Source organism: Andrographis paniculata, unplaced genomic scaffold (genome assembly GCF_009805555.1).
Source record: "Andrographis paniculata isolate CXL003 unplaced genomic scaffold, ASM980555v1 Contig74END, whole genome shotgun sequence".
NCBI lineage: Eukaryota > Viridiplantae > Streptophyta > Magnoliopsida > Lamiales > Acanthaceae > Andrographis > Andrographis paniculata.
In genome coordinates this window covers 1,246,748-1,269,750 of record NW_026137611.1, presented here as the reverse complement: position 1 = coordinate 1,269,750, position 23,003 = coordinate 1,246,748, and the positions used below count along the sequence as shown (strand labels likewise).

The window sequence follows — 23,003 nt, the reverse complement described above, 5'->3', positions numbered from 1 at the left end:
AAGGGGCGAGTGTGCAACGTTTTAAAAACCACAAGTAGGTTTTATGGAATTTTTGGACCACATGGGGTTTTCAGCAAATTTGGGAAACCACAAGGAGATTTTACGCTATTTTGCCTATTCTTTAATTTAATTGAAGTTAATGTGTGAATATAGTAAAATAGTTTGATCAAAATATTTTGTCATTATTTAGGAAAAATACAATGGAGAGATTTTTTTCTAAAGCTCCTAAAAGTTTCAACTCAAATATTGAAACATCTGGTGCAAAAGACATGATCGACAATTATAATGAAAAGAACAATAGAGCACGAGAAGTTGATATTTCAGATGATGATATTATTGTGGATCCTGGATTGCGTAAATCGATTGACAGTTATCCTGTTGGACTTAGAGATGAATTGAGAAGAAAATATTTGGTTAAGGGTCCTTGTCAGCCTCGCGGTCATAATTTTCCCGCTACAAAGTTTGGTGAGATTCGGAGATCATTTCAAGATCAGTGGTTCAAAACATATGATTGGTTAGAGTACAGTGTATCTAAAGATGCTGCATATTGTTTATGGTGCTATTTGTTTTCTAATGGGCATAAGCATGGAGATACTGCATTTACTGAAATTGGTTTTAGGAATTGGAATAAAGCTAAAGAAAAATTCAATAATCATTAAGTATCAATAACTAGTTCTCACAATTTTGCTAGAACTATGTGTGTTGGATATAAAGATCAAAGAAGCAATGTGGATTATGTTATGATGCAAAAAAGTTCTGAAATGGAGGATACTTATCGGATTCGATTGACCGCAGTTGTAAAAGTGATTCGATATATTTTAAAGCAGGGCTTAGCTTTCCGTGGCCATGATGAGTCAACACAATCCATATGCCGTGGAAATTTTCTTGAGCTTTATAAGTGGTATGGTGATAACAATGACAAAGTTGGAAAGGTAATTGATATAAATGCTCCAGGAAATAACCAATTGACGTCTCCATATATTCAAAAACAAATTATCAATGCTTGTAGTTCAGAAGTGAGGAGTTTTATTTTGGCAGAGATTGAGGATAAATGGTTTTCTCTTTTGATTGATGAGGCTCGAGATAGTTCTATCAAGGAACAAATGTCTTTAAATGTAAGGTTTGTGACTGATCTTGGAGAAGTTAAATAACGATTTTTTGGTGTTGTACAGGTTACTGACACTTCAAAATCTTTGAAAAATTCTATTGATGAATTTCTTGCAATAAATGGATTATCACTATCAATGGTTAGAGGTCAAGGTTATGATGAGACTTCTAATATGCGTGGACAGTTTAACGGGCTTAAAGCCCTCATTTTGAAAGAAAATGAAAATGCATATTATGTTCATTGTTTAGCGCATCAACTTCAATTAGTTATTATTTCTAGTGTCAGTCAGAATGGGCTCGTAAGCAATTTTTTTGAATATCTCTCTATGATTGTAAATATTGTTGGAGCTTCGTGTAAAAGGAGAGATGAATTGAGACAACGACAATTTGATGATCTTGCAAGACATGTAGAATTGGGTGATATTGCTACAAGAAAGGGAATGAATCAATCAAGAAATGAGTTTGGCTCGAGCCGGTGATACTCGTTGGGGTTCTCATTTCAAAACAATCACTCGACTTTTTAATTTGTGAAATCTAGTGAAAGAAATGATTGAAATTATAGCTACATATGACAGTGATGTGAAAATTCGAGGACTTGCTGTGGGGTTGTTTGACAAGATGGAAAATTTTGAATTTGTGTTTGTAGGTCAATTGATGAGGCATATATTAGGTAAAACAAATGCACTGTCTCAAGCTCTTCAACACAAGAATCAGAATATAGGTCTTGTTGTACAATTAATTGCAATTTTGAAAGATAAATTGCAAGACTTTAGAACAAATGGTTGGGATGACTTTTTTTAAGAAGTAATTAATTTTTGTTTGGATCATGGAATTAGTGTTCCCAATATAAATGATATCATCCCCGGATGATTAAGAATACTTGTTGATGCCCAAAGAAAAACACATCTTCATTATTTTCGGGTGGATATTTTTATAATGTATATTATTCTTTTCTAATTTATTATGAAAATTATTAGAGTATTAGTTTACATTATATGAAATATTAATTTTTCTTTTTATAATGTTAGGTGATCGATATTATTTCTCAAGAAATAAATCATCGGTTTACTGAATCAAACTCGAAGATTTTGATGGGAATATCATGTCTTAATCCTAAAAATTTGTTTGCTGCTTTTGATCAAGAACGGATTATTCATCTTGCTGAGTTATATTCGAAGGATTTTTTCTATGCACGATCTATCAGATTTAAAACCGCAGCTTCAAACATTCATTCGTTATGTGAGATCAGAACCAGCTTTTATTGGCCTTTGTGATATTGGAGATCTTGCACAGAAGATGATTCAAATGAATTGTAAGAGTACTTTTTATTTGATTTATCGACTAATCGAGTTAGCATTGATTTTACCTGTCACGACAGCCACATTTAAAATATCTTTTTCGGCAATGAAAATTGTCAAAAATGATTTGCGAAACACAACGAGAGATGAATATCTTATAGATTGTCTAGTGTGTTACATTGAGAAAGACATTTTTGTCACTATAGAAACTGAAGCAATTTTGCAACGATTTCAAAATATGGCTACACGAAGAATACAACTATCGCGACATCACTAAGGTAAATAATAATTATAAAAAATATATTTAATAGTTTATTTTTATTTAGTTGACTAAATAATATTTTGTTTTGTTCAAGGACAACAACTGGATTCAGATTTCAGTTTGGACGAAATTGGAATTTTATTAATCGGATTGTTTTTTTTTTTTTTTTTTGTCTTTACAGTGACAATATTGCTTATGCATATTTGATTAAAGATAATTTATTCTGATAGTAGAATAATTTGTTGGATATTTAAATTTTATACTATAATTGTTTTTTTTTAATTTTAATCTCCAACACCTCCAACTTAATAATTCTAGTTTAGCCACTGACTATATATTATATACATATATCTATATACATATGCTTACACTACTTCACACACATATATATATATATATATACACACGCACCACACTACACACATCTATCCATATATCATACTTATATATATAATATAGTTATATATTTATTATATATCTTCTACTACATGAGATGGAGATGGGATGGCCATTCTCCCTTTCTCTCTCTCTCTCAATTAATTAATTCTCTCTCACAGGTCGCTATCTATCTGTCAGAAATATATAATTAATGGTGAAACCAAATATATAATGACCGATCTCACACCACACCATATTATAACATATGAAGATTGAAGGTGAACTACTCCCTCCCTCACTCCCTGTGTCTGTGTAGTGAATCCACTTTGCTGCTTATCTTCTCACCCTCACCCTCACCCTCACCCTACCTTTTAATTAATCCTTTCTCTTTCTAGAAATTCAATTAAAGTAGCTACCTAGCTACCTCACCGCCATATGTGCGTGCGCTTGCCTTTACAATTGGCTTCTTCACCGCCTTCAATTTCTCTTTCTCTCTCTGTAAAATACCTACTTTATTATTTGCTCAAGTTCCTGATTTCGCAGTGGTTTTGCTCCCCCTTTTGGGTCTTCAATTCGTCCGTCTGCTGGGGGTTTGTGTTTTTGTGTGTTGTTTTCTTTACATTCTTAATTAGTCTGCTGTTGTGTTGTGTTGTCTCAGGAAATTGAGGCGGCTTCGAGTTGCGCCATGGAAACGCGTGAGGGTTTCTCCATTCGGTGAGTCGTCGATGAGTATGAGTAGTAGACGAGTTACTTATTATAATTATCATTATTATTAGTATTATTCAAGGCTGTTCAGTTTGTGATGTGGTAATCAATTGAGATATTGTTGAGTTGATTTGATTTGATTTAGCTGCCTGCAAATCGCGGGTTTGATTTGTTCGTAGAGAATATGCGTTGGGGATGAGAAGCGTACACGTGGTAAAATGCTGGCCGTTTGATGAGATTGAGACCTCGTCCGAAGAATCTGTGAGATCGATGCTCCCTCCCATCACTGTGAAGAACTTTGTCTGGTGGATCGATTTGCTCCAGTATGTTGATGCTGAATCCACCGATGAGATTCCCGAGTGCTCAGCGGGGAAGAAGAAGAAGAAGAAGAAGAAGAAAAGCGCTGTTGTTGTCGAAAAAGGAGAATCATCTTCGAGAAGGGCTGAAGAGATCGATATCTCCGATTCCGAAGACATGGCAATAATTCATGAGCGGTCTTCAAGGTCAAAAGCGAAGCCCCAAAAGAAGAGATCGATCTTGGAGATTTTCGCGGCGGCGCAGCCAGTGGAGAGGGTTAGTACCGACGAGGAGGATAACGGTTTCCACGTAGAAGATGGATTCGGCATTGCTTCGAAGCTGTCCCGCCGAGAGGAAACTAATTGGGGTTTTGAAGGAAAGACGAAGAAGAAATTCAAAAAGTATAAGAAGATTATTTCAAGCAAGTTGAAGAAGGCAACAAATGCGATCAACAAAATCAAGAAAAGGACGTCGCAGAGAGGAGACAACAATCTGGGTCTATTATCTCCGCGTAAGGTAAACGCCATTAATAATCGCGCATAAGTTCTTACATTTTGCTACCAAAATATCAAATGCATTTAATAGTTAGTGGCAATGCATATGGATGAAACATATTGATGAATCCCACGCCTGGTTGTCTTACTCCCAACATAAAATTATAGGGTTTCTACAGTTTCGAGGATTCTGGTTAGCGCAATTAGAAATGAACATTGGTATTCGGAACAGTATCTTCAGACATGGCTTCATTTTCTAGTGCACACTTTGAGCATATAATGATGCTGCTTGAAGACTATAGAGCTTTGTAATGTCATCTTTTCTTTATTCTTTTGATTGTCATGTGGCGATAAGATTCTGTATAAAGAGGGAAGATAAAGTTGAAGGAACAGGAGATGGGGTTTTCATGTGAGCAAGATTTCTTAGCAGATAATTGGGGAAGAGGGTATGGCGCTCCAGCTGTGAAGTACGGTTGGGGCAGAAATTTATTGTTTATGAGGCTGAAAGTGTACCTCATTTAAACATGCTGTTTTCACTACTGTTTGTGTCAGTTTTCTCTTGAGCAATCATTGTCATTGGAATTTTGATTCATTTTGGCATTGGAATATATATACACATATATGGGTTTCGAATGGGGATTAGCTTAGGCTACTTTGTTAATCACAATATATATAGTATACTGGTTGAGGATTTCATGTGCATTATATTAGAGTCCATTAGAGTCTTTTGAAGAAGTAGGAGCAAATACTGGATGGATGACAGATGTGTTTCTTTGTTATGATGTGAATGGGTGGGGAGTGTCATTTATAATTCACGTGGGACCTTAAATTATTATAGGTCTTGCTTGCAACTTTCTGGATTTTTTGCTTTGGAATTCTTCATGCACATGCTTCAGTTGTTACGAAACATTTATGCTGTGGTTACTAAGAAACATTCATGATCATCTTTTTATGCATATATATGGACAAATGATTGAATGTGTTGATACATAGTTGATGATCACCAGATTTTGTTAACTCTTGTGAAAATTTTTGGGCTTGACTTTGGTTAAATTGGTGGCTGTTGTGATTTAGTTCCCGTCGCCTTGATGACTAATTTTTGTTGTGATTTTATGTGATGAAGTGTTATAGTGATCGAGTCGCATCGCGAATATGTCAATTGATCTATTTTCCTGTTCTAATAAGTCTTTCTCCTGTTCAAACTACACATAAAATAATGAGTTGAATCACTGAGGATTGGATGAAAAAACTACAATGTTGGGCCATTCTCATATGAACAATTTTAGTTTCATATATGTTTAGTTCTATATCAAGAAGCTGTAGTGTTTTTCACCTCCTTTAACTACTTTTGATAATCGCAAAACGATGCTCGGCATTTTCTTTGTATATAGACAGACATAAATGCATTATGCTACATAACAAAAAGCATCATCTTATTTTGTACAATGTAAGTACTTCTCAACTCACACAAGTTGCTAGTTTTATCAGGTGGATTGTTCCATGCTAAAATTGCAAGATCATGACGATGCTGATCGAAAAGGAAGCTCAAGGAAGAATGATCATGATATCAACAATGGGGTGTCCATCTGCGACCGTGGGAAGAATACAAGGCAGCAGCTTCTCAATGCAGCTAACCGTGGGTCATCTTCTAAAGCTTTTAGATGGATTAATGCTCAGAGCCAACCTCGGACGAATCTCAAGCCTGGTATATTGCGGCGAGTTCCTCCACTGGATCATGATGTCAAAGAAAATGCAGACAAACAGGTTAAATTTTTAGAGAAGGGTAACCATGTCAAACAACAGAAGAAACCACTTCTCCTGGAAGAAAGCTATGAGTTGCAGCTGAATAGTATGCATATAGCTCACAGTCCTGAGAGTTTGGGAAAAGATTTACCAATGGCGGAAACCATTGAAACTAACAGAATGGAAGATAAGGCAGACTTTAGAACTGCAAGCAGATCGACTATCCCTTTGTGTCCAGCTGATTCATTTACTTTTCAGCAGTGTAAAAAAAAGGACCTTCCCGGTCGATCAATCACTTGCAAAGCTCAAGACTTGAATGATGTCAGCCCCTCCATGACCATGAATGTAACATCAGTTCCTTCGAGCTCTACTGGCAGAGTACTCATAAAGGATCTCGGGGTTGGTCATAATGTGCCATCAGTGTTGAATTTTGAGAAACTTGCAAGCAATATTTCTCAACCTGGATATCTTCTTCAATCTGTGTGTTCCCCGGCAGATGGATACAGAACCGGAATCATTTTTGGGAAGAGGATAGGTAATATAAACGAAGATTTGGTTAGGTTGCCACTCAATTCGAAAGGAGAGTTGTTGGTACTGAGTTCGAATTCTAAAGGTGGTCTTAATGAGAGTATGGCACGAAATATGTCTGCTTTCCCTTCCATTGGATTATCAGTGCCAAACAAATTTTCAAAATGCTTAGCTGAAGATATAGAGCACAGGTATTGGGATCACCGAATATCCTCAAGGGATGCCTCAAGTTTGATCCCATCCATTAATGGCAGCTATTTGAGAGAGAATCAGGCTGTTATCTTCCAGTCAATGTTAGGTATGAATGATCAACAATGTAATGGGAAGACAAATCTTGCCCAGGATTTGACGAAGTTCGAGAATCCTGCATTTTACCGCGAAGATTTCCTGTGCAAAGAAAGTGCACGATGTCCATCAGAGGTCTATAGAAATGACAAGATCTTTCCAACAATGCGTTTGATGGGTAAAGAGTTCACCGTGGGTGCACAAGGCTTTCAAGAATTCGAGAACAGACATATTTGGAAGGATAAGCAGATGATGGATGAGCTTGGGTTTAGCAATATGCCCATTGACAACAGAATAATCCATAATCGAAATGATCCATCTGCAGGGAAACTCAGAGAAACTTTGTTCCATCCAACAGATACTACTGCAGTTGATCACAGTTACTCAGATATGGCTTCCTTTCCCGGTATGATAACAAGTGAGTTTGATCTTTTAAAGAAGCAGGATCTGAGACCAGTCATCAAATCTTCTTATATGCATCCAGATCATAGCAGATTCAGCACTAGTCTTCGCCCCTACCTGATACCAGGAGTTAATTGTTGGGCTGATCTTTCAGCCCCTCTTAAACCCAAATCTTCTTGTGTGGACAACCCCCACTTCCTGTTTGGCTCCACACTGCCAAGCTGCCCAATCGAAGCTTCCTCATCTCCAACTTTGTTGACACAACACGTACCTGCAGTGTATCCGATTTCTTCTGTGAGGAAAAGACATGGCAATGGCAATCAGAATGCCGGAGAAAGAATCAATTCAAGAGTTGGATTTGCAGCTTGTCACCATGGTGGTGGGATCGCCAAAAGGCGACCTTCTTCAGCTGCATCAAGTGCTCCCTTGAAGTTGAAGGGAGTGAAAGCACATTGCGACAATACAAGGACGCTCACCAATATGAACTTGGAAGACGTTCAAAAGATGATTGAAACAACAATGGAATCAGAATCATATGGTGGCGCTGAGGAAAGAATCCATTCATGGACAGATTCCTGCAGCTGTATTGCCAACAAAGGTGATCATCATTCAATCAAGATAACTTCCAATATCGACCAGAGTAGCTCCGGATCTAGATCCAGCAGCACACAATATCTTCTTGCCCCAACTCCAGGTTCCATCATCTAAAATTCTACAAAAATAGCAAATACTACATGTGGATATATGGAGCCTTGGCAATGACTGGGTATCCCCAAAATTTTATTCAGTTGTTTCCATGTCCTTCCTTAATTAAACACGTGACTGCATTCTGCAATGCAGATGGATGGCAGCAAGTGGATCTTTGTTGAATGCCAACTACATCAACAAGATAATTAAAATCTTGGTGGTTATATTGAGCTAGCTGCCTTACATTCTGGTATGGTCGACTCTGGCTTTAATTTTATTTTTATATTTTTCGCAATGCATTATATAAAACATGCTCTATTGTGTATTAATATTGGGAATCAATGCTTATGACATCTTTGGTTATTTCGCAATTGCGCTGACTGATGATCACCATGGTAAACAAAATGTATTTCAAAGTGTATTCAACGAATTTCCCACACACAAAGTAAAAACAACTATCACTAATTTAAAGTAAAGCTAATGTAACAGCAAACATTAATTTAAAATTAAGTGCTCCACTCCTCCCATTTTGGAGTTTTTTTTTTTTTTTTTTTTAATAATTATTCATAAAGAGAATTTAATTAAATTTATTCAAAACACCCCTCCGAATTTACAATTCTTTTGCATTCTTCACCACAAGCTTCCTGTTGCAATTTTCGAACAATTTTGTGGGCATTGGCTCGGTGAAGATGTCCGCCACCTGGTCACGATTCTTTACGTGCTTGAGCTTTATATTTTCATATTTTTATCTTGTCTCGGATTAACTGAAATCGAATATCTATATGTTGATATGTTTGCTTCATTTATGGTTCATTGGATTCTTTGCTAGGACAATGACATTTTTGTTGTTGATCCGGATTTCAATTGGCTCACTCTGCTCCAATCTTAACTCTGCTTATTAACTTTCCTACCCAAATTGCATGGTAAATATACCATGATGCTGCCACATATTCAACTTCACCGGTTGAGAAGGTGATGATTGGCTTGCTTTTTAGATAGCCATGTGAAAGGTTTTTTCCCATGAAAAATACATATCCCAATGTGCTCTTTCGATAGTGATTGTTTCCACACTAATCACTATCTGGATATGCTAACATCCTATACACTTTTGTCTTGGAATACAACAATCTCAGTGACTATGTTCTATCAGAAGATCCTTTTTAATGTCTTCCAATATGTGTATACTAGTTTTTCCGTGAATTGACTTACTATTCCAACGATTAACTATAAATTTGGCCTTGTGCAAGTGAGGTAACAGAGATTTTCCACCAAGCGCGGATACTTCGATCTCCATCATTATACTTGGACAACCTTATACCTAGTTCCATTAGCGTCAACATTGAATTGTAGTTTTCCATTTTGCTCTTTAGTATATCTTTTGCTTACTCTTTTTGTGACACAAATATGTCCACTTCGCTTCATTGTATTTTTAGCCTCAAAAAATATCTCATCATCCCTAAGTCAGTCATCTCAAACTCGCATGCCATTGCCATTTTGAACTTTTCAATCTTCTTTCCATCGTTTCTTGTAAAAATGAGATCATCTACATAAAGTGCAAAAAATATCATATTACCTTCAATTTTCTTTATATAGATTGGATCATATAAGCATTGACTGAATCCGTTCTTTTTAAAGTAAGTGTCAATGCATGTGTTTCATGCTCGCGGTGCTTGTTTGAGCCTGTAGAGTGCTTTGTTCAATTGTAAGACTTTGTGCTTACTTCCAATCTTTAGTGTACATGAGGTTGTTCAAGATACAATTCTTCTTTGACCATACCATTTAAAAAGGATGACTTGACGTTCATCTTAAATATCGGCCATTCAATTTGGGTTGTTTGTGCGTTCATCATCAATACTTTCTAGAGTTGAAGAATTTATTGGGATATTTATTTGACGAACAATTTGTATTTTTTTTCTTCATCTTAATTTGATCTTCTTCAACGAATTGTACGTCCCGACTCTCTGCAACATTTTCACTTGTCTGATCAAGTATCTTGTACTCTTTAGTCTTCTCATCATAGTTGATGAAAACATAATTCTTACTTTTGTCCTCCCGTTAATTCCTTTTCTGATCCGACACACGTGCATAAGCAATGCTCCTGAACCCCATAAATGTAAGACTATCGGGTTTGTCCTCTAAAATATTTTTCGAATTTCCCTCGCAACTCTTTGGAGGATTTTTGCATCATTTATATTCTCAAAATCATATTCATCGAGAACTTGAAACAAGAGGTGACATATTGCCCCATTCTTTATACGGAACAACACTCACATCTGGATACTCTAACTTTTTTAATTTGATTTTGTTAGTTGTGTTACCATCATCTTCGTCGTATTATTCGAACTTAAATTGACAGTTCTAATACCAATTTGATAAACAAAATATATTCAAAGTGTATTCATTGAACTTCCCACCCGCAAAGCTAGGTAAGGAGATAAACCTTTTTTTTTTTTATAATTTATTATTTTTTCTCTCGTAATTAAAACAATTATCACTAATTTAAAGACTTGGGCAAACACTTTGATTCGATTGTGATTTACCTAAAGTTTTTAAGAAGAAATTATTCAATCGAATGGAATGAGAAATATGTTAGACGAGTCTTTTAATATTGTGTTTTTGCAATTTGGTTCAAATTGCAAGTTAATTTAATTTTTTTTTTTGCTTTTAGAAATAAATTACTAGGTAAACGCCTTAGAATGGCCACATGGTGCCTAGATCATCTCTAGCATGCGACACATTAACACCGGCGCGTCCGGATCAGCTCAGGTGTGGAATTTTCAGCAAAAATTTTTCGTTAGAATTTTAAATCCAAAACCTAAAATGTTAACGTTCAAAATAACAATTGGGCCCACATAAGAGATAAAAACAACAATTTTTCGCAATATGTTTTTAGAAACTCGTAATTGATTATTTAGTTATTTCATTGACGTAGCTTTTTAGTTAATACCTTTATTATAGCTCTGGTGTTCTATTTTGCGAATTTTGCATCGATCCAAATTAGATTAAAAACGGCAGTGTGTTGTACATGTCTATTTTTTCTTAGATTTAATTATTTTTATTTATAATTTTTATATAAATATTATGAGATCTAAAAATTTTATAGTCTTGATATAAGATTATAATATATGAAAAAAATTGAAACATATAATTAATTGTAGAAAATTTGATGAATTATTTAGAAGTAATTGGACATATTCCAGGCCGAGTAACTATGCAATTGATTGCATAATAAAAATATCTATGTTGAGGGAAATTCATTGAGAAATCTCAAATCGAAAAGAGGTAATTCTCAATTAAAAAGATAACCCATAAGGAATTGAATTGAATTTTAAAAAAATATGTATGTATGTTCACATGGTTATGATAATAAAAAAGTATGATATTTCATAAGATATTTTTGTGGGTGCGTTAATATATACATATGCACACATGCATTTATAAGTCTTCACATACTATGCCATTATATATATATATATATTGGTAGATTTATGGAAAGAATAATAAGAGGGTATTTAACAAATAGCGAGTTTTTAAGTTTATTGAATAGTTTTTAGTTGTTTGACCGTTCAAAAAGCTAATTTAGGTGTTTGATAAATTAACTTTTTGGACCCAGAAAGTTAATTTCTGAAAAGCTAATTTACCAGCATTTTGAAATAGCTTTTTCTGTAAAAATTTTTTTATTCCTTATATCCCTTAAAAATTTATTATGCATTTTCTACAAATAAATATATTTTGCTTATTTATTAATTATATTAGAATATTTTATTATATTATAGTTTTACTTTTATAAATTTAAAATAATTAATTTTTATATAAATTATTTTAATTGTAAAATATATAAATTTATTAAAATCAACATAAAATAGAAAATATAAATATTAATAATTTATTTTTATATTAAAATTACAATATATAAATTTTATACTAAAAATAAATTAAATTTATTAAAAATTATAAATATAATAAACTAATCGATAACTAACATAATAAATATATATACACGAAAAAATTATTATTTTATATTTTACATCATTTTCAACAGAAAAAATTGTTTATATATTTCAATAAAAATATATTATTTTTTAAATCTAAATATAATAAAATAAATACTTTTATAATACTTTTACAATTTTCAATAACTAATAACAAAATTTTTTAAATATTCTAAACTCAAAAGAACATAATTGAATATATTAGAAACAAAAATAAAATAGAAATATCTTCAATTGTCATTTTACTTTACGTATAAACATCCATATCAAACAGTTGTTTTACCAAACATTTTAATACAAACAACTAATCGAATCAGCAAGTCAAACAGAATCAGCAAGTAAAACCAGCTGATTGAATCAGCTAACAGCTATCAGCTAATTGAATCAACTAACAACTAATTGTCAAACACACCCTAAGTGAGTTATTTCGCTGACCCTTTTGTAGTTTATTCATCTATTTCACTTTTTTTTACTAATGACGTGGGAACTCGCAGCCGCTACCCGAAAATGTGCACTGGGTAAATCCCCGGCCGAACCTAATACCCTACAAACCAGACTCGACGGAAAAGTCACACTAGGCGAACCATGTGTGGCAGGTGACCTGGAGCGTCGGGGGTTCGAACCCATGACCTCACGGTCACAAGTCCAACCCCTATATATATTGCATGGTTTTATCGGAAATATTGTATAGATTCATCATTTAGTCGTTGTGTATGGTACTACTAGGCGATGTCATTATTTGGGGCTAGGTTATTCGACTTCAATATACTGCAACTCTTTGGTGATAAGTTAATAGTAGTCGGACAACTAAATAATTTTTTCACACGGTCATTCATGAATTGGATCTATTGTAGTTTAGACATATTCGATCTAATCATTAGTGTTAGTATTGTTCCACTTATTAGATTAGCTCCTAGTGAGGTAAACCGGTAATTTAAAATTATATGGCAATTCCAAATATGATCATGTTTGGACACATGAAGAGGTAAAGTTTTCGGATTTCTTTTGGGTAATTGAACTGATTCAACTATATTACATAAATTGGAGCTAGAAATGAGTCTTTATTTTTGCTATCATAAATTATGAAGTTTCTTGTGGTTAATTGCGATAACGAAAGCTATCCGTATATTATATGAAGGTTGCATGGTGGCATATGAGAATGGCCGGATGACCATTATATATCTATAGTTTATCAGATCATTTCTTTTTTAGTTGAATGTTTGCCTGCTAATTATTAATGATGATCTAATGAGTCTGTTATTATGAGACCGAGTTTATTACAATTGTTCATTTAGATGGATATATATGTTTTTCCATTGCCAGTAAGATTGACAATCATGTTACACCATTTTCACGGTTGACATAACATAATGCTTTAGATGATGTGATGTTATATTTTATTTATTTCTTGACATAATATATGTCTAATTCTTGAAGTGATTTAATTGTAGGTTGATGATAAAAAATATTTGGTTTACGTATGCATAATGTTTCCAAGATAGAGGATGTCTCGGGCATAAGAGAACGGGTTGACTGAGTGAACTTTTTATTATGTTATATATATATATATATAATAACTATTTACTAACTAACAAAACCTTATGTTTAGGAATATAGTTTTGTAAATATTTGAAGACTAATTTTTCTAAGCGAATAAAATGTTTTATAGTTTTTTTAGGCCGTAATGTTTTGTTTTTTAAAAGAAAACTATCAGCCATTTAATGGAGTTGAGGCAGGATTTCCAACATATATATATATATTTATTTGAGTAAATGAAAAGTATGAAAAAATTAAAAGATAAGTGATTTTTATATAAGAATGACCAAAAAAAAAAAAAACAATGGTCAAAACAACATATGCATACACTATCCACTAAGGCCAAACAAGGGATGTCTCACCACTTAATCTACAAAAGAAGAACATAAATTTGAAAATTATGTTTCATAAATAATGGAAGTATTTTTGATATATTACTTTTTTCTTCTTATTCTAAATTTTTTTTTTTATTTTAGTAAAAATAATTATATATTAATATCAAAATACTATTAATGTTTATCTAAATTAAAAATATATAATTATTTTATATATAAAATTAAATAACAAAAATATCAAAAATTTTTATATAGTATTCACTAATAAAATATTTTGTTTCTTAATTTATTAGAAAATTCCTTCGAAATTACGAAGTGAAGGCATGTAACCAAAATCAAGATAATATTAATTGTTATACTCCATCCGTGTAGTTATAAAGTATATATATTTTTATTTTGGAACGTTTAATTACAAAATAATCATTTCATTAAATACCTCATTTTTTTTCTACAAATACCCTTACTTTACATCACATCATTATTTTTATACCAAAAAATAAAGGCAAAAATATCATTACATTATTTTTACTTATCAGACGCCAACGGGAGTATATAAAATGAATATGCTGCAATTATTAAAATAATAATAATAATAAGCGGTTGTATGAATGTAATTCTACGTACATGTTAGTTAAATTACTAGTTAAATGGTGGAGCTAACTTAAGACAAGGCGCATTGAGATTGAAAATGGTGGGTGGGTCGACGTCGATCCGATCGGTCCCTCAATTAATCTGTAATTGTAATTGTAACCTATCCTCCTTAATCTAATTTATTAATCTAATTCTAATCTAGGGCACCGCTGCTCTTCCTTCTTCCTTGTTATCATCACACACTCATTTCTTCCTTTTCTCACTTCGCACACGAACTTCTCGTCGTCTCCTCTCCGCTTCGCTCTCTGAGCCCTCATCCACATCCATTCAACTAAATAATACATAGATTCACTCACTCACTCACTGCAACCACCAAATCGGTGCAAGTAATTTGTTTGTAGCATGCCCCCAACCATGACTACTAAAAACCCCACTCGGGCTGAAGAACTCAAGCTCCTTGCAAATGAAGCGTTTAAAGGTATTTTCCGCAGTTTTAATTTAATTGGCCCGCTTGTGTGGTGTGGTATTGTGGTATTACCGGTATGCTTATTGGGTTTGTTCGTGTATCCTGGATAGTGACGTCGTTTCGTGCTCCTGTCTTTCAGCGCATAAATATTCTCAGGCTATTGATTTGTATTCGCAAGCGATAGAATTAGATGAGGGGAACGCTGTGTACTGGGCTAACCGTGCTATTGCGCATACCAAGTTGGAGGAGTATGGAAGTGCCATACAGGATGCCACAAAAGCTATTGAAGTTGACCCTAAATATTCTAAGGCCAGTACAGTTTGTTTTGGATTTTGATTTGATTTGGGGAGTGACAATAATTCATTATTGATAATTATATTGGTTTTCTGTGTTCTGACTGAATCAAATTGCGCTTGTTATTCATAAGCGGTTTCCCTTATCCTTTTTCCAAATGCAGGGTTATTATAGGCGGGGAGCAGCATATCTGGCTATGGGAAAGTTTAAAGAGGCTCTCAAGGATTTTCAACAAGTGGGTTTCTTTATCTCGTGCTACCCCAATTTCTACCTGCTTTGCTGAAGCTATGTTTATTTTTTAGTGTGTGTATTTTTTAATGATATTTTCTCTAATGCCTTTTATAATATATATGTGGTGGATATAAAAAATGTTTAGAAAGAAATAGGTTGGAATCTTATCCAGTGGATCTGAAATGTTCAGATAATTGTTAGATCTAGTACGTGTCTCTTATTGTTTGTGTGTGGGGTTGGATTGATATTAACCATGGTAAATAATAGCTTGCATTTATGATGTTCTTGCATGAAATCCTATTACTTGCTTTTGATTCAGTTGTGCCATCTTTGCTGGCGTAAGGGAACCATCACTGATTGACGAATAGCTTCACTTTTCTTTGGGTTGGTGGATTTGGAGCAAGTATCTTTAATGATTCAATCATAAGAAAATCTCTAGCTGACAGGTTTGGGTATCATATTACAAAGTTTTGTGGCGTATTTAGGAGTGGGGTAAGCCTATAAGAGCTGACATCATTCTTTCTCTTTTAGAGAGTATGGCCAAGAATATCCACTCTAATATGTTTTTTCAGCCCGTGACCCAGGCTTATATGTCTAACCAATTAAAATTCTTTTTCAAATAATTTCTTCAAATCTATCCCTATTCACCCACAAATAACCTTAGGGTTCTTATAAGCGTTTGACTGTTGAATTTTTGTGAACATTCCTTGGTTATTTTCTTCCTTTGTTTTATAAAATTTATCCCGGTCTTTCTCACATGTTTTGTTTTCCATGAAAACTGTTATTTATTCCGGTTTATTACACTTTTACTTGCTTCGAGTTGATGTGTGTTTTTTATTGAAATTTCCTGCTTTTTTTTCTTACTTTATATGCACTCAGAACTCTTGTCATTTTACTAATCTGTATTTAGTGTTTTCTGGTTAATTTAGCTCAAAAAAATCTGTCCAAATGACCCTGATGCTACCAAGAAATTGAAGGAGTGTGAGAAAGCAGTGATGAAACTAAAATTTGAAGAAGCTATATCTGTTCCCAAATCAGAAAGACGCTCAATAGCTGACTCTATTGATTATCGAACAGTAGGTATGAAAAGTTAAATTTCAGACTGCCTGCTGTTACTTCAATTTTATCACTTTAAACTTTTTGTTTGCAAATCCAGCTCACTGTAGTAACCCTTTGTTTGATTAGTATTTTATATGTTCTACTATTTTTTTTTTCTCTTTCTGGTCGTGGAATTTGTCTATGCTGCTATAGCAGGAAAGAAATCTATTGAAATGTTATAAGATTCACTATTACATGAACAAAGTGGCATTAATATAACAAATTAGATTATTAACTATGGAGTTTTTTATCTTTTGTTAAGGGAGTCACTTCATAGATTTCTTTTTAGCAATGCTTTTCTTTGTCACCTTTGCTTGTATCGTATTTGTAATGAGAATGTGGGTGTGAGTTGATATAAGGTTTTTAAGTGTATATATGCTTAATCCGACTGATGTGATAAAAAATTCATGGCACAGTACAAAATGATGAGTCTAGAGTCTTGACTTGCCTCCATGTGTGGCAACCTGAGGAAAAATACGAGTTGTAATTTTCATGTGAACAAGTATGTACTTGGTGCATATTTGTAACTCTTATACTTACTAGTATATGACAAAATTTTATCATTATAGGGACTAGACCTGGCTCATCTTATGTTTCCATGAAGGTTACTGCTGTAGCAGCAGCAGTAGCACTTCTTGCCGTATATGTGAGGACAAAATCGACCATAGCAATGGCAGCAACAGCTATGGTGGTTATATTGGTGTTTTGGGGAACATATTGGCAGGATCACTTCAAAGACACTGTCTTTAGACTCTTTACCAAGGGTGGGGCACTTGACTTAGGTTAGACCTTTTGAAGTCAAATTAATTATTCAGGAAAAAACACAAAGCTTATGATGTGCCATTGTTTTTTCTTCAATTAAAGAAGATAATTTTTAACTATTATTTCAGATAATTATTGGAAGCTAAATATAACATCCCCAAGGAAATGGCAATACATAAAATTTATGATTAAACTTTGGAAGTTTCTTTTCAAAGATACCCCTGAAAGAATTAATAAAAACATTCTCCATTAGTTGGGATATCATTTTATTTTCCTCTTATTGCAAAGGTTTGACTGTGTTTAGAAGGATGTTTCTGCTTGATTGAAGTGTTTAGTGCTGGATTTAGGATACTTAGTCGACATTCTTCCACATAAAGAATACTGCTGTAACTAATAGGTTTTAGTTTGTTCTCATTTCTGAATTAAAAGAGCTAGAGTCTTTTTAAGCAGATCTATATTCAAAATATAGTTTTGTAAATAATTGCTTTGAACATGCTAAGTAACAGCATTTTCTATTTTATTTTGCTACAACATAGATCTTTCTTCTCTTTACCATGTCAAACCTGCTGTGGGACAAGCTCACAGTTTTTTGTAATGGCATTTGATATGTAATTTTTCATGGTTTATTATTGACTCACAACTCCGTAAGCATTTCCAAATCATGAAGTAAAAGTTCTGATGTGCTTTGTATTTATCCCTCTACATATTGGAAGAAAACATTCTGTAACGGCAAGTTAAACTTGCATAGATTGAAGTTGTGAAGTGTTTAGGAACTAAATCAGATCTTCACATAGATGTTTGTCTTCTGAGGGGTGAATGTGTATGGGAAGAAGACTAGAATAATCTGACTGAATGAAATATTTCCATTTCTGGTTTGAATGTGTAGACTCTATATAAAGACCTTAATCATTTGTGTCCTTAGAAATTCTGTAGCTCAAATTTGTGATTTTTTACTTTGTTATTGGAAGCTGTGGAAAAATTTAGGGTGTATTTCTTTTTATTTGGTTTGAAAAATTTTGGTTTGGGTTTGGTATTAAAATAATGGATAATGGGATATTTTATGAGACAAAAAGGTGTATTTGTTGGGGGGGGGGGGGGGGGGGGAACGCAGAGTCCAAATAATAGAATTTGGGGTTTGGGTACAAAAGAAACACACCCTTAAATACCAGAATATGTATGGAAGTTGAGAAGTCAGGTGAAAGATGAAGAGTTTGACCACCAACCTCATACCATCTTTTTCTAAGTTAGGGTGCAATCTGCCAGGGAGGGTTTAAAAGTTCATATACTTTTCAACTAGCTGTAACTATAAAATTTTCTGACTAATCAACAAAGCAGTCAATTTTTTCATGAATTTCTGACTGTTCTAGTGTGCTGACCGTAGACATTCTTAAAACGAATGAGGTGCTTATTTTCTAATCTCAACCTTCAAAGTGAGATATTATTTTATTATTATAATAATCTTAGAAATAGAATCTAATATATATGCTTAGCTAGGCATTAGCCCGGTGCGTTTCTGCTTCCATCTGTATTGAAACAAATGTTCATCCACATAAGTTGGCCAAAGGCTGCTACTGAAATTGGACTACTTGAATGTGTGAAGATTTATGTTTTATTAACTTATAATTCACGGTTATGCATTGACTGATGGAAAGAAGGGGAATAGGCATTCTCCATACATATTTCATCTTTATGCACACGATAGTAAATGTTGTATGGTGGAAGTATCTGAGAGTTGAAAATGCCTACATGATCATATCGACCATGTATTTTACACAATGATCTAAAATTCAAGTTTTGGGTATCTTATATGACTTAAATTGAAAAAGCTGATAAGCTGTTGCGAATTTCTTTGATTTGGAATTCATGTTAATGCTATTGCTGCTGTGAAATGAAACTTTGTTAGATATATTGTGGTTTGCTGGATTATCCTTCAAGAAAAATAAGGGTTCAACTTACAAATCTTTTTGTGTCTCATTGAACTATAGATGTGGAATCACAATATTCTGGTGCAAGAATAGAGGGAGATGTTGTGACTTTGGATTTTGTGAAGAAAATGTTGGATGATTTCAAGAATCAGAAGTGCTTACACAAAAGGTATAGTGTATCTTTATAAACATGTACAGCACCTCCCAACTTTTCTTATGTGCTTACATAAGTTCTGCACTCGTGTATTATATCGCTTGTGTATTTGTCAATATCCTCAGTTGGTCCTTTCTTTCTTTTTCTTTTTTTTTTTGGTAGGTGAAAGTAGATAAAAGTAACTATCATTGTCTATTTATTTTCATTTTATTTTTTTAATTTTTTGCTTATAGATTTGCATACCAAATTGTGCTGCAAACAAGAAAACACCTTCGAGAATTACCATCTCTTGTCAATATTAATGTTCCAGATGGAAAGCATTTCACTGTATGTGGTGATGTGCATGGGCAGGTAATATTGGTTCCGCTTGTTCTGTTACAACCATGCTACTATTATTATTAGTATTATTATTATTTTTCAGTTTTATAGAGATGTATTAAATAATAATTATTATTTTTTTAGAAGCATTTATCTTTCTCTAATAAGTTTTGAAATGGGCGAGTATTAGGTAACTATGTCACTTCACTAAGCAACCAGTTTATTTGTGTCAGCTTTCAGATTTTCATTTCTATTTAGTTGCTTAGTTTCACTGCCTCATTATGAGTTTGGCTCACTAGCATGTTTATGACTCCATGCATTCACGTATCAACTAATATACCTATTGACCAATCTCAAAAAATATAATAAAAACAAACTAGTGACTAATTTTTTATGCTTGCAGTTTTATGATTTGCTAAATATATTTGAGCTCAATGGACTTCCCTCTGAAGATAATCCGTATCTGTTCAACGGGGACTTTGTAGATAGGGGCTCCTTTTCCTTAGAGGTCATACTTACACTGTTTGCCTTCAAGTGCATGTGTCCATCAGGTGATATATCCATTTTTTTGCTTTATTTGTTTTCATTCCTGCCATTTGTAATCATGCATTACCTGGTATAGAATAAATTAGAAAATTCCTGTTTCTAAACTACTTTTTTGCTTGTTTATTTTCTGTGACATCAGATTGTTTATCAACAGATTTGAGAATAATGTTTAATAATTTGTTAGGTAGATGCTGCAGAAAATTATGCTTAGCACCTGAGATTAAGAAAAATCTGCAAGGTCTTAACATATCTATCTTGTTTTTATGACCCCATACTGAAAAACAGTTCTTATAATATTGCTGAATATGTTATTGTTCTGGGATTTTATCTCCACCATTGGTATTTATCTATTCATTTCCAGTTTATAATATCTGTTGAACATAGTAATACTTTGACTGTATTCATCGCCATAGTAAATAGGCCAGCATAGTAGTGTGCAGAGTTGCTTGACTTTTTTTTTTTTTTTTTAATTTCACAGCCATGTACCTATCTCGGGGCAACCATGAAAGTAAAAGCATGAATAAGATATATGGTTTTGAGGGTGAAGTCAGGTCCAAATTGAGTGATACATTTGTGGAGTTATTTGCGGAAGTATTCTGCTGTTTACCTTTGGCTCATGTCATTAATGAGAAAGTGTTTGTGGTCCATGGTGGCCTCTTCAGCGTGGATGGCGTGAAGCTCTCTGACATTAAAGCCATTGACAGATTTTGCGAACCTCCTGAGGAGGGTAAGCCTGATAGAATTGTAGAATCTCATATTATGTTTCTTCATCTACCTTATTGCTGCTCAATCATGTGCCTAACAAAGTTTTACGTAAGTGTTGGGACTCCCCTTTGCGGATATATGAATAAAGGCTAAGTTTTCCTAAAAGTTTGAGCTTTTAGGTGAGACGGTCATTAAGCATCCGACATAGTATCAGAGCCTAGGTTAGGTCTCGAGTTCGAGTCCCACTTGCACCTGAGGGAGCGTGTTGATAATCATTTTCTCCCAGCTTCTTGTGTGTCAGTTTTTAATATAGATGATCCTTTAGACTTGCAATATTAATTTTTATGACACAAATATGTCAACCTTATGTTTCTGGAAATGCCTGTAAGTTTGAACTCTCGTCTCCTGATTAAGGAGATATATAGTGTATGGCCCGACAGAAAGAAACACATGCAAGTAAAATCATGGTGCCTAATAAAATGTTCAATCAATAAGATCAGTGAAGTAGGGCTGTTAAGTTGGCAGAGCTCTATCTCTCACCATAAGTGATGCCATCTTTTTATTTGATTTAAGAGACCTTTTCCTCGGAGAAGATGGCTTTATTTCCTCAGGATATAATTTTATGTACTTTCTGATGTTTATGGTGATCTTTACTATTATAGTGATGGAACTATCCAAAATTTTGGGTCAAACTTTGAACTTACAACTCTCATTCACATATATATCATTATCATCAAAGACAACTGATGTACATAGCATGGATGTGTTTCTTTTGAATTAATTCAGGGTTGATGTGTGAACTTCTGTGGAGTGATCCACAACCACAGCTTGGACGAGGACCAAGCAAACGTGGTGTTGGCCTTTCATTTGGTGCTGATGTAACAAAGAGATTTTTGCAGGACAATAACTTAGGTTAGTATCTCTTCCACTCGATCAATCCACCTGTCAGTTTTTGAGCTGTGTAGCATTTCTAGGAACATCAACTCGAATATTCAACATGTCTTTTTCAGATTTAGTAGTGAGGTCACATGAAGTCAAGGATGAAGGATATGAGATCGAGCATGATGGTAAACTTATTACCGTGTTTTCTGCTCCAAACTACTGTGATCAGGTAATGTACTGTGGTTTTCGTCTTTGTGGCCTTGGCCTTATTAGCTCTTTTCCAAACAGTTCCAAGCTCCAATATATGTTGCCCTTCCATTTGAGTTCCTCTTTCTTGATACAGATGGGAAACAAGGGCGCATTGATTCGTTTTGAAGCCCCCGATCTCAAACCCAACATTGTGACATTTTCAGCCGTGGTTAGTGGCTTTTCGCCTTAGTGGATTTCCGCTAATTATTTTGTTATTCTAGTATTGCAAAGTTTAATATTTCCCTGTATGAATTACAGCCACACCCTGATGTCAAGCCGATGGCATATGCGAACAACTTCCTGCGCATGTTCTCATAAAAATCCAAAATGCAATCCCAACTTGTAATATTTTTTGTTGCTGCTGCTGCTGCTGCTCAAGTGCAAAATGGCGGTGAAAGGCTGAAGACATTAATCAAATTATAGTGCATGCTATTCTCTGCATAATTTAGGCTATAGCTATCAACGTACAACATTTTTCCATATAGTTTGTGTTCATAACTATTGTGATTTTGAATTGATTAATTTTCTACATTTAAGTTTAATTGCCTGTTTGGAACACTCAACATGGTGCAAAAGAACATCTACGTTGCTGTTTTGCTAGTTAGAATAACACTAATGCATTTTTATCCCACCTATATATATATATGTATATATAAAATACATTACCAACATTGTTGTAATATCTACACTTACCTAGTCCAAAGAATAAGCTAATCCAACATAGTGTCGATGG

At 33.9% G+C, this 23,003-nt stretch overlaps 3 protein-coding genes across 8 annotated transcripts; all 3 read left to right on the top strand.

Annotated features, from left to right (window-relative positions):
* The first annotated feature begins 200 nt into the window (after window positions 1-200).
* On the top strand, window positions 201-1,586 carry LOC127265865 (uncharacterized). Its single transcript, XM_051295882.1, has 3 exons — window positions 201-612; window positions 715-1,115; window positions 1,173-1,586. The coding sequence occupies exons 1-3, from the start codon at window positions 201-203 to the stop codon at window positions 1,584-1,586; spliced, it is 1,227 nt and encodes a 408-aa protein (XP_051151839.1).
* A 1,612-nt stretch (window positions 1,587-3,198) lies between these two features.
* Window positions 3,199-8,549, top strand: LOC127266038 (uncharacterized). Of its 4 annotated transcripts, none has more exons than XM_051296119.1 (5): window positions 3,199-3,323; window positions 3,704-3,759; window positions 3,930-4,563; window positions 6,030-8,193; window positions 8,340-8,549. In XM_051296119.1, the coding sequence occupies exons 2-5, from the start codon at window positions 3,731-3,733 to the stop codon at window positions 8,366-8,368; spliced, it is 2,856 nt and encodes a 951-aa protein (XP_051152076.1). In that variant the 5' UTR covers window positions 3,199-3,323; window positions 3,704-3,730; the 3' UTR covers window positions 8,369-8,549. The 4 variants fall into 4 exon arrangements, 3 of the variants coding, with proteins under 3 accessions (XP_051152076.1, XP_051152075.1, XP_051152077.1); XR_007842067.1 differs by lacking the exon at window positions 3,199-3,323 and adding an exon at window positions 3,330-3,543 and having other exon boundaries at window positions 6,030-8,265; XM_051296118.1 differs by lacking the exon at window positions 3,199-3,323 and adding an exon at window positions 3,330-3,543.
* A 6,273-nt stretch (window positions 8,550-14,822) lies between these two features.
* On the top strand, window positions 14,823-22,865 carry LOC127266046 (serine/threonine-protein phosphatase 5). 3 transcript variants are annotated; one of them, XM_051296130.1, is made up of 13 exons: window positions 14,823-15,118; window positions 15,246-15,415; window positions 15,564-15,635; window positions 16,561-16,711; window positions 17,299-17,493; window positions 19,477-19,585; window positions 19,804-19,921; window positions 20,292-20,439; window positions 20,913-21,161; window positions 21,926-22,051; window positions 22,150-22,250; window positions 22,365-22,439; window positions 22,529-22,865. In XM_051296130.1, the coding sequence occupies exons 1-13, from the start codon at window positions 15,043-15,045 to the stop codon at window positions 22,586-22,588; spliced, it is 1,650 nt and encodes a 549-aa protein (XP_051152087.1). In that variant the 5' UTR covers window positions 14,823-15,042; the 3' UTR covers window positions 22,589-22,865. The 3 variants fall into 3 exon arrangements, with proteins under 3 accessions (XP_051152087.1, XP_051152086.1, XP_051152088.1); XM_051296129.1 differs by having other exon boundaries at window positions 17,299-17,511; XM_051296131.1 differs by lacking the exon at window positions 17,299-17,493 and having other exon boundaries at window positions 14,827-15,118.
* The last annotated feature ends 138 nt before the right edge of the window (window positions 22,866-23,003 follow it).